The following is a 14,257-nucleotide window of genomic DNA, read 5'->3' as shown; positions in this document are numbered from 1 at the left end:
GTAATGTTAGCATTTAGATACAAAATTGATTTACAGGTTAGTGTTTTTTTGTTGTTTTTTTTTACTTGGCAGCTGTAAACACAGGTCTTTTTCCGGCACAGATTTGTTTGTGACTCTTGTTAATGAGATGAACGTCTTATGCGTCTTCAGATAATCCTATCAATCCTTCAAGACCAGCAAAGTCATCAGTTGAACCGTCACAAAGTCCAGACAGAGAGGAGGAACAAGCAGAACAACAGGGAACGGCTCATCAACTGGACATGCTGCTTTTACAGATATAACAGAGCTGAACGGTTCAGGATACATCACTGGTCAGTAGATTTTATTTTTATTGAAGTAATCTGATGTAAATTATATTTAAATAAAACAGTTAAACTAGAATAGATTGTGTTAGGGTGTGTTTTATTGATTCATTTCTGGACATTTTCATCTCCCCACAGGTAGACTTTGCTTTGAAGTCTGACAGAGACCATCTGAAGCTAAATCTACACGCCGACTACTCTGGAAATGGATTCCCTCATGTCGCTGGGAGCTCCACTGAAGCAGTTCACCAGCTGTGTGTCTGGCACAAAAAACACCAAGAAGAGAGGAAGAAGCAAGGGGAGCCAGTCCGTCCGCAGGTTCAGCTTCACCCGCAGGAAGAGCGTCAGCCGGAGGAGAAGCCTTCCCTGCAGCAGCCAGAAGGTCCCAGATTCCTGGCTCAGGGTCTACCAGGAGGAACTGAAGAAGGAGAGGTACGGCAAAAAGTTTGGTCTATGTTGAAAGGACGGGAAATGTTTTATCTCTGAATATTTATTATTAGAATCTTCTATTTTTAGACGGTATAAATAAGCCATACATTACTGTCTTATCTGGCTAAGACTCTTTGCCAGGCAGACTGAGCTTAATAAGGATAGGGCTGTACGGTACCTGAATAAGCTGCTTGTCCATGTGCCGCACCTAATGTGGCTCTGTGCTGTTTGCCAAAGGAAACGTCAGCAGGCTATGCTGGCCAAGAAGAACGCTGAGAGAACTGTACGGAACACTCACTTCAGGAGCCACCACTGCCTTCCAAGGGTAAATAAAGAATTTTTATTTATTTATTTATTTTTTTTGTTTAATAGGTTATAATCCTGATTGTGACTGTTTCCTACCAACAGCACACCCCTGCAGGCAGGAAACCGGCACCCACAAAGGACGACTCGTTCTTCGGGGCCTTCCAGGGCCTCAGTCTGGACGGGCTGACGGGAGGCGCCGCCGGATCTCCTGCAGTCTCCGCTGCAGGCGGAGAGCAGTGCAAAGTTATGTGACGTGCATCAGCTAAGGACCGTCAGCAGCTCTGGGAAGCTCCCTTACCAAGGAGACCTGCTGCAGAAATCTGTTTAAAGTGACTGATTTTGTTTTGTAATGGAAAGAAGGAAAACAGCTTATGTCGTTTGACATGTTTGTACACTTGAAAAGTCTTTGGACTGCATTTATGCATTTGCCAATCATACAATAAGTTTATAAATGTAGCTTTTTTTTTATATATGAACAAAGATTTTCAGGTTTGTAGCTTAAAATCTGAACCAGATCAGAAATGTTTGTATTTCTAATTAAATATAAACTGTAAAGACTACACCATGAGTGTTTTGGCATCTTTATTTAGACAAATACATTTACGCTCTACACTTTAAAATATTTTAGACTTTTTTCCAATAGTACAGTTAGCACTTGAAATGCTGATATCCTAAATTAGTTGACACTTATCGTTTCAGATATGCATTGTCCAAACTTTGTGCTACCAAAACAAACATTTCCCAACTTTATAAAGTAGACTGAAGATCAAGCTTTATTAGGGTTTGAAAAACAAGACGTTTTGAGTTACATTAATGGAAGATGCATCATCTCTAACTAATCACAAGTATGTACAATAGAAAATGAAGTACAAAACTACATTTGTCGGGATAAGGAACCTGTCATGTGACGCATCAGAATGTGACTGTACTGACTGCAGACAATAAGGTGGGGATTCACAGAAAATGACTTTATTTTGACAGTTTTTCAGCATCATTCCCTCTGCTCCATCTTAACTTTAGGGGGTTTGAGGAAGGACCTGTTCTTTTTCTCTTTGCTTTTTCCTTTGGTTTGGAAGGTCCTCCAGCTGTCCACACGTCCGTCTCGTGATTCCTGCAGAATTTTAAAATGAAATTATTGAAACTACAAAAATCAACTCATTGTTCCTAGTATGGATAAACACAGCAAAGCTCACCTCAAAGTTCTTCTGCCATTCTCTTTCCCGCTTTGCCTTCTCCGCTGCCTCGATTTCTTCTTCTCTTGCCCTTTTCCTGGTTAAAAAGGATTTATTAAGAATATAAAAACTCGTGTATCATTTAAATAAACCTTTATGCAGTCCTACACACGACAACATCCAGGTTCTAAATACATGACGCTCTACCTTTCATGCATGTCCTTTGCTTCCCTTTCCTTCCTTTTTATTTCAAGCTCAGCAAACAGCTTCATGGTTTGTTTGTACACAGCTTGTCTGAACTGGAAGAAACAAACAAAAAAGCATAACAAAATATCTATATATTGTATTTATAATTGGTCAACCAGGTAATATTCCCTTAGAAGTTGACTGACTTACCATGTCAGGGTCGTCCTCCTCCACATCCTGCGGTTTCCCATCTTTCTTTAGTTGCTTTTTTTTCTGCTTTACCTGTTAATGACAGAATGTTATGGAGCAGATGCAAAAAGGGAACTGATGGAATGTGTCTGCAGGTAAAGCTGACAGACGCCACTCACCATATGCTCCACATATTCTTTTCCTGCTTGGATCACATCAACTGCTCGCTTCTTCTGCTCAGGATCCAGTAAGAGTTTGTATGATTTGTCCACAACTGGGAAACAATAAGATATAGCTGTGTGGGTCACCTGCTTCACCGACAAAAATTGTTGTTTTTACAGACACGTTAATGAGACAGCAGAGTTTAAAGCAAACAGCAGGATAAAGCTGAATAATGCTACAATCTTTAGCAAGCAATATCTGGACAGGAGTATTTGTACCTTCAAAGGCTTTCTGTGATCTGTCTGGGTCATCCTGATTTTTGTCTGGATGGACCAAAATGGATAACTATGCAATAAAAAGAGGAAGATAGAGGTTAAAACATCCAGTCTATACCTGATTATCCATCTGGTGTCAAGTACTTTGAGTGGTCAGTATGGCTGGAAAAGTGGTATACAAGTTCACTCCATTTAAAATTTACAAATAAAAAACTAATCTTTTCTTACCGCCCTAAATCTTTTCTTCAGCTCTTCGTCTGTTGCTTCTGGATCAATCTGCAATACCTGAAATAAAACCAATAGCTAATCACACTTACTGTGCATTTGGCAAAATAACAAAAAAAGAAAGAAAAAACCTAATAAAGTTGAGGTTGGATTTAAGGCAGAATAAGACCCCAAAAAATGATTAATTCAAAATCAGCTCTACAAATGTACAAAAAGTAATTTAAGATCATTTTTAAACTCCAAGTAAGGAACCACGTTTACTGAACCTTTCAATAAATTGCATTCAAAAGGTGAGCCAACACAGTCATATTGTTTCCAACAAATCAAAACTCTTTAGACTCAAAGGTAATATTTGACACGAATCAAACAATACAAATCATATGCTTTAAAAAAATCGGTAAAAACATGAAATATCACACAAGAAAATATCTGTGTTACCTCAAAAGGGTTGAGGTTGAAGTACGATGATCCAGGTCTTAGCAACCTGTCAATCTGCTGCTTAGACGTTAACACAGAGTCCCTCTTCTCAATCTGCTTCACCTATCGAAAAACATATGCACAGCACAAACCATCATAATATATATATATATATATATTTTTTTTTTAAATCACCATGTTTGTGTTTATGTTTGCTATGGAGAAAAGTCTTTTAACACAGAACTAAGGTGAAACACTAAATGTTCACCTTAAATGACGGCTCTACTTTAAACAAGTACGAAATAATACAAATGTGTAGTAGTAGTTTGCAGATAAAACAATCCATCAGTAAGTGTTAGCTTTAGTCGTTAGCTGATGCTCACTCCTACTAGGCCTAATATGACCTGAACAATCGAGTTATCGACACAGGATTTTGTAGAAATCAAATAAAGCAGCAAGCTTTGAAAATGTTTTAATATTTCATACCTCGGTGTAAAAGTTTTGAAATAATTCATCCGACACACTCTGAGAGGAAGACTCTCCTCCAGCGGCCGCCATTTTCGCTCCGGTTTACATGTGACGTAGTGGGTCACGTGATTCGCAAAACCTTCCAGGGGCAAGGCGTCGAATGTCCGATGACGTCAGATGATACGGGTACAGCGCAGTTCGTAGTTCAGGTTTTTTCTTGTGATTTACGACGAAATACGAGTCCTCTCTGAACTTCTGACAAACTGTTCTGTTGCATATATCCGTCTCCAAAACAAAGTTGCACATTGGTGTAAAAAAATATTTACGTCTAACGCCTGAAAATGCTAAAATACAGAAGTCGCAGTTGGTTTCATAAGATGTTTTAGTTGCCATAACACTTCCCCGTGTATACTGACCAGTTTATTTTGCCTTTTTCCTAATTTACTGGAACGTTCTGCAACATTTACAAATCTATAGCTACTCTGTGAGAATGCTCATTATAATGCTTATCATTTTTACATAGTGCCAACTCAAACAACAAAAAACTATGAAACCCAAAAGGGCATTAAATGTTATTTAAGTTACCAAGGTTTGTTCAAAGAGATTTGGGAAGGAAGGCTCCCCTGTAGCAGTCAGTCTTCCAGGAAGTAGCCTCTGACTGAAGAGGATGCTCAGAGTTGTAATGTTTTCAGTTAATATATGGCTTTATGCAAGCCAAAACATCCACACTTGGTCTTTCCAATACAACCCAAATACCTACTTATATTTACATCGAATTGCAATAATCAAAGAAGACAAATATTATTGCTAACTGGTCAAAAAAAAAGAAAAAAAAAGATATCTAAATACCAGTATCAGGTTACAGTCATGTCTTAAAAAAGGTTTTTAATTTATAAACATAAAATATTACAACACGGTAATACAGAAGGAAACATGTATTTACAATTTGATGCACAATTCATTTTTATTTCACTTTCTACAAGGCAATATTTATCCCATAGACAACCCATGTTAAGTAGTTTTTTTAATTAAAAAAAAAAGGTGCAACTGATTACTTAGGACTATTTCATGCCTTCATGTATTAAAATTTAGGTTGAAGTTGGGAATAGTTATTGTGAAGGGAGTTATTTCCCCTTTTGTTCTAAAATAAAAAAAATAATTGTTACAAAAATAATGTAGGTTGAAGTAAAAAAAAAAATTACACAATTTAGACAAATACAGTACAATTAAAACCATAGATTTTCCTTTTAAGAGTAATTTTTGAATCTGGATAAGGAGCATAGATTTCTTCATGTTGATGGCTCTGCTTGTCCTCCTTTCTCCCTTAAATATAGAGATGAAAACTCATTATTATTATGACCCATTCTCTAAAACTAAAGCTTATATTTTATTTTCATTCTATATACACATAGATAAAAAGGTAAATCTTGCTCTGAATAAGTGCTTTTAGGTTGTTCGCCCTTGTCCCTTACCTTTAGGAAATCTGGTTACCCAATACTCTGGAGCTCTGTTAGATGCATCTTGAGGTGGGTGAAAACCTGCAATGGATCTGGCTTTCACCAGGTGGAAATCGCTTCTCAGACCTGGAACTAAGACATGGCCACACAGACAGAAAGATGCTGATGAATCAGCATGAGCATCAATACCAGATCATGTGCAGAAAGAGGAGTTGTCCCTTTTGGATTCTATTTCTCTAAGGCAAACCCTTTATAACAAACATCTAAAATTAGTTTAAATGGCACATGTTTGATTTTTCTGAGAATTAGTTAATAATGAAGCCTTACCAATCACTTCTTTCCAATTCTGTGAACTCATTCACATGGGTGTGGGCAGCTCCTTTACTGCCTGGTGACAAGAGGCAACATAAACACACAGTTCTGATATGAAAATGTGCTTTAAGGACACCGCAGCATTAACAACTAGCCTTCTTTTGTTGCATTTCTCCACACATCCCGCACCCCACTTTTACCAGTGAATTAATGCAGCCCACATACTGCCATCTGGTGGTGTTGAAAGCTAATTACACCTATTTTTATGTGCAGTCATTGTTCTGCAATCAGTCAATCTCTGAAATATTTAAATCCGTTTCTCCAATGATGCTAAAAAAAACTGATAATAAGGCTCTCTGCTTCGAACAGAGCTGATAATTAACTCAATCTCATAAAAGTTGCCTCGGACAAAGAAAGGGATCACTAGTCACGTTGCATTCGAGCTGCGACCCCTAGTGGCCAAGAAGGATAAATGTCCAGCTCCTCCTACTTGCAGAAAGCCTTTGCAGACAGCTGCAGTGATTTTGGTGCAGTGAGCCAAGATATGCAACACATGTATGCATGATTTCAGTGGCATTCTGGTTACCACACCCAAGACAGTATGCCATGTTGGTTTTTATTAGAGTCTGAACCAAGGGCAATTTAATTCCTAAAAATTGTTCTCAAACTTGTTTTTGTTTTAATGTGAAAACATTAGTAGATTCAAAGAAATGGTGGTATGTTCTATAAATAGCCTAAACATAGAAAACTTGGACTCGTCCTCTTTGAACCCTGATAAAAAGGTACTCTACTGTGCAAAAGATTTTAGTGCATAATCTTTAAAAACAAAAACGTTTCAAAGAAGCCAGACTTTCTTATAGGCTTTTAAAGTGGTCTTAAGAGATAGTTCTTCAGACTTTCTGGTGGTCTTGTAAAGCTTTCTTCATAGCTTTGCTGCTTTGTTTGTCCATGATTCTACCAATAATTTAGACAAAAACAGACATCTATCAAGGTACCAATGTCTTGTTTTCTTCGTGTTCTGATAACTCATTTCTGGTTTTGGATATCAGACATGATCAAAGGAAAATTAGCTGATTTTTGATTAATGACCAAATGATTGATGAATTACTAACAAAAAGGCTCCTAAACTCAACAAATGAATGTTTTTTTTTCCCTACTCCAACTTGGAAAATAACCTAATTTAAAAAGGAACTTTATGTATTCTGTTGCAACTGTCCAGAAGAACCGTTTAGTATCTCTAACTGTACTTATCCTAAGGTTTTCAGACGGACAAAAATTTGACTTGGGTAATCAACCCAAACACAGTATCCGTCAGGTTTCAAATGTTTGCAGGATTTTTCCCCATTTTTTTTAATGACTCTCAGATGCTGTTAATCTGTCTTTGAGTGCCTGATAATCGTTTTGTTCTCTACTAGTCTATGTTCATGTGATTCTAAAAGTGAATGAAAGAAAAAAAAAAAAACAGCAACTCCAAGGCATCCTTCGGTAGGACAGGAGAACTGTTGATCAAAACGACTTTTGAAAGATGGCAAGAAAGTCTGAGCTGCATTGGAACAAATTATGATTTAGTGTTTCAATTTTTTGCACAGCAATATCAATAACAGAAAAAGTCTTCTTTAACTACAGATTATATAAACAAACAAACAAAAAAAAAAAACAAAGAACTAAATTTATGCTCAAGCTTCTGAAGTGATTATAGTCAACTACAGGAGAGGAGGCAGTACTCTGTGCAAGGCTGGCTCACCCTCAAGTACCGTTCAGGTGAGTTCCTCACTCTAGTGGTGCCGCTCACTTTGCTTCTCCACCTAGGCAGGTTGGAATAAGAGGACAGACACATGAAACAAAATACAAAACAATGACACCAACAGGTAAAGGCTAGAGAATTGTTATTTGTCGTGGTAAACACATTCTCTCAGGTGGAGCGTTCTGTGAGTGAGATTATGTTTAAACAATGATAAACCTCAAGATGGCCAGATCCTTGGCATCTTTAACAGGAGACAATAGATTCTCAGAAAGCAACAAGATCAAGTCAAATCAATGTAGAAGATCTATTCCAAGTCAGTGTGCGTCACACTTTGAATTGAAGAGTTTTAAGTGCTCACCATTACTCAAACTTGTTCTCAGCTTTTAATTTATTTTACGGTGCACATAAAATAAATATGAGTTCATCTGCAACCAACTTCATATTTGAAACAAATGTGTACAACTAGGGAGTTTAAAGAAAATACAAACCTGTTGGAAAAGTCTTTTTTTTTTCCATCAAGTCAGTTAGGAATTGCAGCTGGAAAATGTGATTAGGTCACCTGATAAGCAGCACATATTCTTCAGAGGGATAAATGCTGCTTCTTCCTGTGTCTCGAATCGCAGAAGAAAACATTTGAAGAAGGTAGATGACAATAGGTTTAAGAGAACAGTTTGAGAAATGGGAACAATTTTGGGGAATGTTTGTGTGAATTGTTAATTTCACCATCAACAACGGTGTGTGCAGGAAATGCAGCAGTGTTACTGAACAAACATTTGAAGGATAGAAGTTAAAACCCTGTTTAATCCAGACAAGGTCTCCTGTTCTGTTGGACTCTTGCAATTCAAGTTTATTTGCGGTTCTCCCTAGAGGGGAAAAAAATTTTGACTTGGGAAAAAGAAAATTCTTCTTTTGAATCAAAGAATTGAAGTTATAGATCAAATCACAACACTGAGTTTGAGGTTCTGACAATGGACTGATGCTCATCTGAGTTTTATTGAAACGGAACAAACGTAAAAGTTATAAATACAAATAACATCAGAGAACAAACTGCTATGGCTCTTAAGGTAAGCCAAACCAATTCCTACGGGGCAAGTTGAAATAAAACATGGAAGTTATGTTATCAGTTTAAAAAAAGAAAGAAAACACAATTTATCTATCTCTAGAAATGCTAGGCGTACACTTTGGACATTACAAAACTTTTATTATTTTTTTTCCTTTGGTGGATTCTTTTCTCCACCACTGCAAAAGAAATGAATACGAAGCTCTAACCATATGCATTTATTTACAAGCATGATCCTAAACTACTATAATAAACCACAAATTAAAAGGAGTACAAGAAGGGGAAGAAAAATGGGAGCATGGACAAGAAACTTCCTGCAAGGCCATGTGTTGTATTTAATGTCCAACCAAATTTTTGAGAATGAACGTCCGCTTTTTTTGTCAGTGTTCTTTGTTGGCTTTAAAAGGACCAGGCACAAAAATTTCCAATAAAATTGTACTTATTTTTAAAGATGTGTCCCAATGTAACCGCAGGAGTAAGAAATGACCACAACGGTTACGTTCATTTCTTCAGCCAAAAGGATTTCCAGCCAATCGTCTTGAGCCAATTCTGCAGTCTGTCCATTTTTCTGAGATATATGTATATACAGATTTTTTTTCATGAGGGATGAAGAATAAGAAGAATAAAAAGTCAATCAAAAAATTGTGGCCAATCTCCTTTTTTTTTCTTTTGTAGTTTTCCTCTTTTTTTTGTTGTTGCCAAATACCTTTAGGTGCATCTACTTCCACTGTTGCCCATAAGAATCCTGTGAAAACTCCATGGTGTCATTACTGTAACCATAGTTACCGGAATAGTCGGCCCCTTGCTGCAGGGGCTGCTGGGCGATGGGCTGGGACCCCCAGTTCTGTTGGTTGTTGGTCTGACGGCGCTTGGAGTCAGGTTGGTTAAATACGTCGGCCTTCCTCTTTCCGCCAACGTTGCCCCCGCGATTGCCTCTGGCACCGCGAGGACCACGGCCCCTCTGAGGCTGGAAGGGCGCTCCTCGTCCTCCTCGAGCGCCGCGCGGGCCACCGAGGGGTGGCCCTCTCTGGGCAAAGCCGCCCCGGCCTCGTGTTGGAGGAGCGCCACGGGCTCTTGGAGGAGGAGGCCCACCCCTGGTAGGGCGGGTACCACGGCTCCTCATGCTGTACATGTCTTCATAGCCGTAGTAAGGGTCTTCATAGCCACCACGGTAATCATGATAGTCATAGCCATAGTAGTCATCATAGTAGTCCTCATAGCCATAGTAATCAGGGGGATAAGCATAGCCCCCTCGGCCACCACGGCCCCTACCTCGGCTGGGTGGTGGCATGCGAGGAGGTGGGTAGTAGTAATAGTCATCATACCTGTGGGGGACATAAATATTAGATCTGTAAACAACTGACCAATCATTAGGGCTGAAACAGTTAATCGTCAACTAGTTTAGTAATTGATTAATTGCTAACTGGAGCAAACAGACTTAAAAAAAAAAAAAAAAAAAAAAGACCATTTGCTGCACGAAAAATAGTCTCAGAGTAGAAATTAAGCAAAAATGATGCAAGGAAGTTTCAGGTTGGGCATTAAAGATAAAAACAAAACAAAAAAAACTGCTTTGTCTGTAAATATGGTTTACTCAGAACTCCTCAAGTGGCAGTTTTTGCTTCACCTGGTTAGCATACACAGAAGCAATGCTACGCTATTGCATTTTAGGCAATAAAATATTTTTTTTTAAACTTGAATTATTTATTTTAATGTATTTCTAGTATTGTACAAAATAAGTGCTTCAATGCTAAATGTGCAGAATTTGCCAGTTTTTTAAAATTCCATTAATCATCAGAGTAATTGATTACTGAAGTAATCATTAGCTGAAGCCCCATCAATCATGTGATTGACTCACCCGCCACCCCTGGTGGTTTGACGGGCTGCTTGGCGCTCTTTCCTCTTCTTATCTGGGGGCTTCGCCAGGACGATCTCGATTTCTTCCCCTCCAAGCTCCTTACCATTCATTTCCTCCATAGCCTGAACACAATTAACAATTAATTACTAATTTAAACAGAATCAAATACACAAAAATCCTTCAAACAAAACCCAAAAAAATTCCTACCTTTACAGCAGCATCCCTATCTTCAAAATGGACAAAAGCGTAATCTTTCAGCTTTTTCACTCGTTCTAGTTTCCCGAACTGAGAGAAGGTTTTCTCCAGAAGCTCTTCTGTCACAGATGTAGCCAGTTTTCTCACAAAGAGCACTTTCACCTGTGATTACAGTAAGTATGGTAAGTTCCTGGAAAACATAAGACTGGGAATGGATTTTAAATGTGAACCGCTCACTTTTGCCATGACTTCTGGGTCAGGTTCAGCAACAGGGTCAGCCCACTCCACGGTGACTGGGTTCCCCCAAACTTTGACCTTTCCACTCATTAGGCGGCGGCGCGCCTGAGCTGCGGATTTGTGATCCTCGTACTCGAGGAAACAAAAGCCCCGGTTCTTCTTCTTGTCATCTGGCTGGTGATACAAGATCACATCTTGTAGCCCCTCTGTAACATAATTCAAAAACATATTTTGTTACAAACACAAATGCCTATCATTATTACCAACTGCAAACTTATGAGGTTTTAAAAGACAATTGATTCTTTACAACTGAACAAACCTGTGACTTTGCCAAAGTCTTCTAATATACTGTCTCTTGTCTTGTTCTTTGGAATCGATCCAACAAACAGGCGATTGTTTGCAACAGATATACACACTCCCAAATACTTCCCAGGGCGAATTTCGTGGTTATCACACTGGAAACAAAAACACATGTGCAAAATCTTAACAGAAAATCTCCCGTAGAGGAGATTGAGTCAAAGCAGTTTTTCAAAAATGTTTAAAGGCTAAAAAAAATAAAATAAAATAAAGAAATATAAATGGCCATTGCTCATCCTATTAGAAAAAAATAGCATCAGTTTAGTTATAGCTGAACGACAAAAATCACTCTGTTTGATTGCACAACAACTACTTACAAGCTTCACAGCCTTTTGCGCATCATCTTTGTTACAGTAAGTGATGAAAGCGTAACCCCTGTTCTGACCAGATAGGGGGTCCATCATTAACCTCAGGTCCCAGATGGGACCAGCAGATTCAAACAGTGGCACAAGCTCATCTTCATATAAATCCCTGGGGATCTTTCCAACAAACACCTGAATGAGAACAAAAATACAAGTTTAAAGCTTTAATATTGAAATCTATGATGAATCTATTATCAGGCAGAGGTTAACAGTGTTGGTTTCAGATTTCTTAGTTTCTCCTTATCCGTCTGACAGAAGAGAAATATTTTTAGTTATAGATAATTCAAGTTTGAATTAATTAGAATTTTTCTTTCAATAATGGCTACAATACAGATGTTATTTCTTTAGACCAACTACTGACCTCAGTTCCGATCCCTGGCTGCGTGCCGGTGAACACGCTCTCAGGGGGAGGACCGCCATACTTCCTCTGCCCTGTCGTCACATCCAGAGTATAGCCTGTCCGTTCCAACAGAGCCTAAACGTACATACAAAAGAATAATAAAACTATGTTTGCAGGGGAATGTGACGTAAACATTTACTCTTGGGGTTCTACGCTATAAATTCCATTTAGGTTACCTTTATTTTTGCTTCATCTGGACCTTTAGTTGACTCTTGGACCTTGCTTCCTTGTTTTTCTCGCTGCCTGTATGTCTTCATGACTCCACAAAGGAAAGCACTTTTATTCTACCAAGAAAAAATATCCACACAAATTAGTACAGATAGCAATAAAAAGTAAGTAAAAAAACTGTTGCTGAAGCAAAACTCTGAAACTAAGCAGGTACCTGAACGTGGGATAAGTCACTTTCTTTAAATTGCTGCAGAACGGTAAGTGCTCCTTCTTCATTGAACTCTCGCAGAGCATCAATAGCCCTTTCATCCAGATCAGCATATGCCACCAACCCTGCAGAAAAAAATTATATATTAGCTACAATCAAATGAAACACACTTGAATGTTTGTATTCTTCTTTTGTTCAGTTTTAAATATCCACCTGTCTGAAAGATGTTATCTAAACTTTCAGCCACTTTCTGAGGCAGCCCAGCATCAAGCAGAGTTTGATAATTTTCTGTATGTGTTGTTGTCACATCCATGGGTTCCTCTTCTTCCTTTGTTGGAGCAGAACTGCCATTCACCTCAGCGGCGGCCATTCTTCTGCAAGGAAAATAAAATAAAAACAAGTGATTAAATCTTATTCTGGTCTAAACAATGTAGAATCAGAAATTCCTAAAAATAAAAACAAGACAGTAGTAGTAAAAAAAATCTTAAATTCTGGTTCAGAAAAGTCTTATGATTTTCTTTAAAATAGAGAGAATTTATTTTTATAATACAATTTCAGCTTATGGCTATAAGAACCCAATTATCAAAAATCCATATTTTAATCTGGAATTTCTTAATTATAATAGAAGTGTGGAATAAGAAAGTTGGAGCAACCTTTAAAGCAAACTCTTCAAATAGTTTTAATAACTGTAAGCAACGTGGTATGGTTTCCGTTTCGAGTTAAAATAGCCCGGGCTCTCAGAGAAACCATCGGCACCTACAGTCCCGCCCCCTTCACATGCAAGCCAGCTACTAAGCTAAACGAACATGTTTCTTATGCAAGATCTACCCAGCATACGATACTATATAACCTAGATTATAAATACAAACGATCGAATTATTTATTTATCATATTTCAGCACATTAGCAGCGTTCAAGTACGTGTCCATCTTCCCTCCGAGAGCAGGACCAGTCGCTAGCCTCCTAGCTAGGTATGGAAGCTAACAGGCCTCACCGTGCCGAGAGACACCGTCCACAAGCCAAACAGACAAAGGGCGCAGAAACAGGTAGTTAGCAAAACTTACGGGTCAAATTCAGGCAGTCAACTGCAACGCACTTCAGGACGTGAATTTTTTTTTAATCTCTTACGGAGTAAATCAGCAGAAGGACGAGTGTTTGTGCTGAACCCACGAGACAATTTTCCAGACACCAACGGTCTCGTCGTCGGCTCGCCCGAACAACGCAGCCGCTCATCAACCATCGCGAGACATTGAACGAGACTTGATGAAGGGCAATGAGTGTATGGTGGGTTCGAATTTTATCGAAAGCGAATACAGGCGCCCTCATGCGGCGAAGAATTAAACTGAACATCTTTAAATGAAACAGCAGCAGCAAAGAAAGTGGCCGTTAAACGGAAGCACTCGTCTACAAACATTGGCAATTTTAAAAGTAAAAATTAAAACGGGTGCATTCTTACACTTTTTCTGTGCATTAAACATTTAAACCAAGACACAAATAGAAGCAAATTTTATCAAAATGAAAAAATTGTATTGTGATAATTTTTTTTTTTTTACAAAAATCTAAAACATGCAGCATGAATGTATTCAGCCTCCTTTACTCTTGTATCCCTTAAAAAAATTTACAAATCACCTCATTAGTAAAATCTGTAGTTTAATCTCAATACAAATACAGTTGCTTTATGAACTAAACTGAACAATAGTAAACAAACAACTTCACAAAGACCAAGGAACACAGCAGACAGGACAGAGATAAAGTTGTGGAAAAGCTAAAAG

The 14,257-nt window shown here is 38.3% G+C and overlaps 2 protein-coding genes across 2 annotated transcripts; both read right to left on the bottom strand.

Moving 5' to 3' along the window:
- Positions 1–1,787: 1,787 nt before the first annotated feature.
- On the bottom strand, positions 1,788–4,276 carry dnajc8 (DnaJ (Hsp40) homolog, subfamily C, member 8). The gene is made up of 9 exons (XM_032580150.1): positions 4,150–4,276; positions 3,685–3,786; positions 3,250–3,306; positions 3,025–3,091; positions 2,764–2,858; positions 2,606–2,677; positions 2,417–2,508; positions 2,231–2,306; positions 1,788–2,148 (listed from the first exon to the last, which is right to left on the bottom strand). The coding sequence occupies exons 1-9, from the start codon at positions 4,219–4,221 to the stop codon at positions 2,029–2,031; spliced, it is 753 nt and encodes a 250-aa protein (XP_032436041.1). The 5' UTR covers positions 4,222–4,276; the 3' UTR covers positions 1,788–2,028.
- A 4,321-nt stretch (positions 4,277–8,597) lies between these two features.
- On the bottom strand, positions 8,598–13,725 carry LOC116731121 (heterogeneous nuclear ribonucleoprotein R). Its single transcript, XM_032580650.1, has 11 exons — positions 13,550–13,725; positions 12,700–12,860; positions 12,493–12,611; positions 12,287–12,394; positions 12,072–12,185; positions 11,666–11,842; positions 11,311–11,446; positions 10,992–11,197; positions 10,767–10,916; positions 10,560–10,681; positions 8,598–10,029 (listed from the first exon to the last, which is right to left on the bottom strand). The coding sequence occupies exons 2-11, from the start codon at positions 12,854–12,856 to the stop codon at positions 9,423–9,425; spliced, it is 1,896 nt and encodes a 631-aa protein (XP_032436541.1). The 5' UTR covers positions 12,857–12,860; positions 13,550–13,725; the 3' UTR covers positions 8,598–9,422.
- Positions 13,726–14,257: the final 532 nt, after the last annotated feature.

Source organism: Xiphophorus hellerii, chromosome 13 (assembly GCF_003331165.1).
Source record: "Xiphophorus hellerii strain 12219 chromosome 13, Xiphophorus_hellerii-4.1, whole genome shotgun sequence".
Lineage (NCBI taxonomy): Eukaryota > Metazoa > Chordata > Actinopteri > Cyprinodontiformes > Poeciliidae > Xiphophorus > Xiphophorus hellerii.
Note: the sequence above shows the minus strand (reverse complement) of the source record. Positions and strands in the feature narration are given on the sequence as shown.

Coding starts and splice junctions, on each gene's coding strand:
- dnajc8 (XM_032580150.1), bottom strand. CDS start 4,221: ATGGCGGCCGCTGGAGGAGAGTCTTCCTCTCAGAGTGTGTCGGATGAA. Junction 2,509..2,605: donor AGGAGGACGACCCTGACATG/GTAAGTCAGTCA, acceptor TGTTTCTTCCAG/TTCAGACAAGCTGTGTACAA. Junction 2,149..2,230: donor AATGGCAGAAGAACTTTGAG/GTGAGCTTTGCT, acceptor AAAATTCTGCAG/GAATCACGAGACGGACGTGT.
- LOC116731121 (XM_032580650.1), bottom strand. CDS start 12,856: ATGGCCGCCGCTGAGGTGAATGGCAGTTCTGCTCCAACAAAGGAAGAA. Junction 12,186..12,286: donor CAGATGAAGCAAAAATAAAG/GTAACCTAAATG, acceptor ATGTACGTTTAG/GCTCTGTTGGAACGGACAGG. Junction 10,030..10,559: donor CAAACCACCAGGGGTGGCGG/GTGAGTCAATCA, acceptor TGTCCCCCACAG/GTATGATGACTATTACTACT.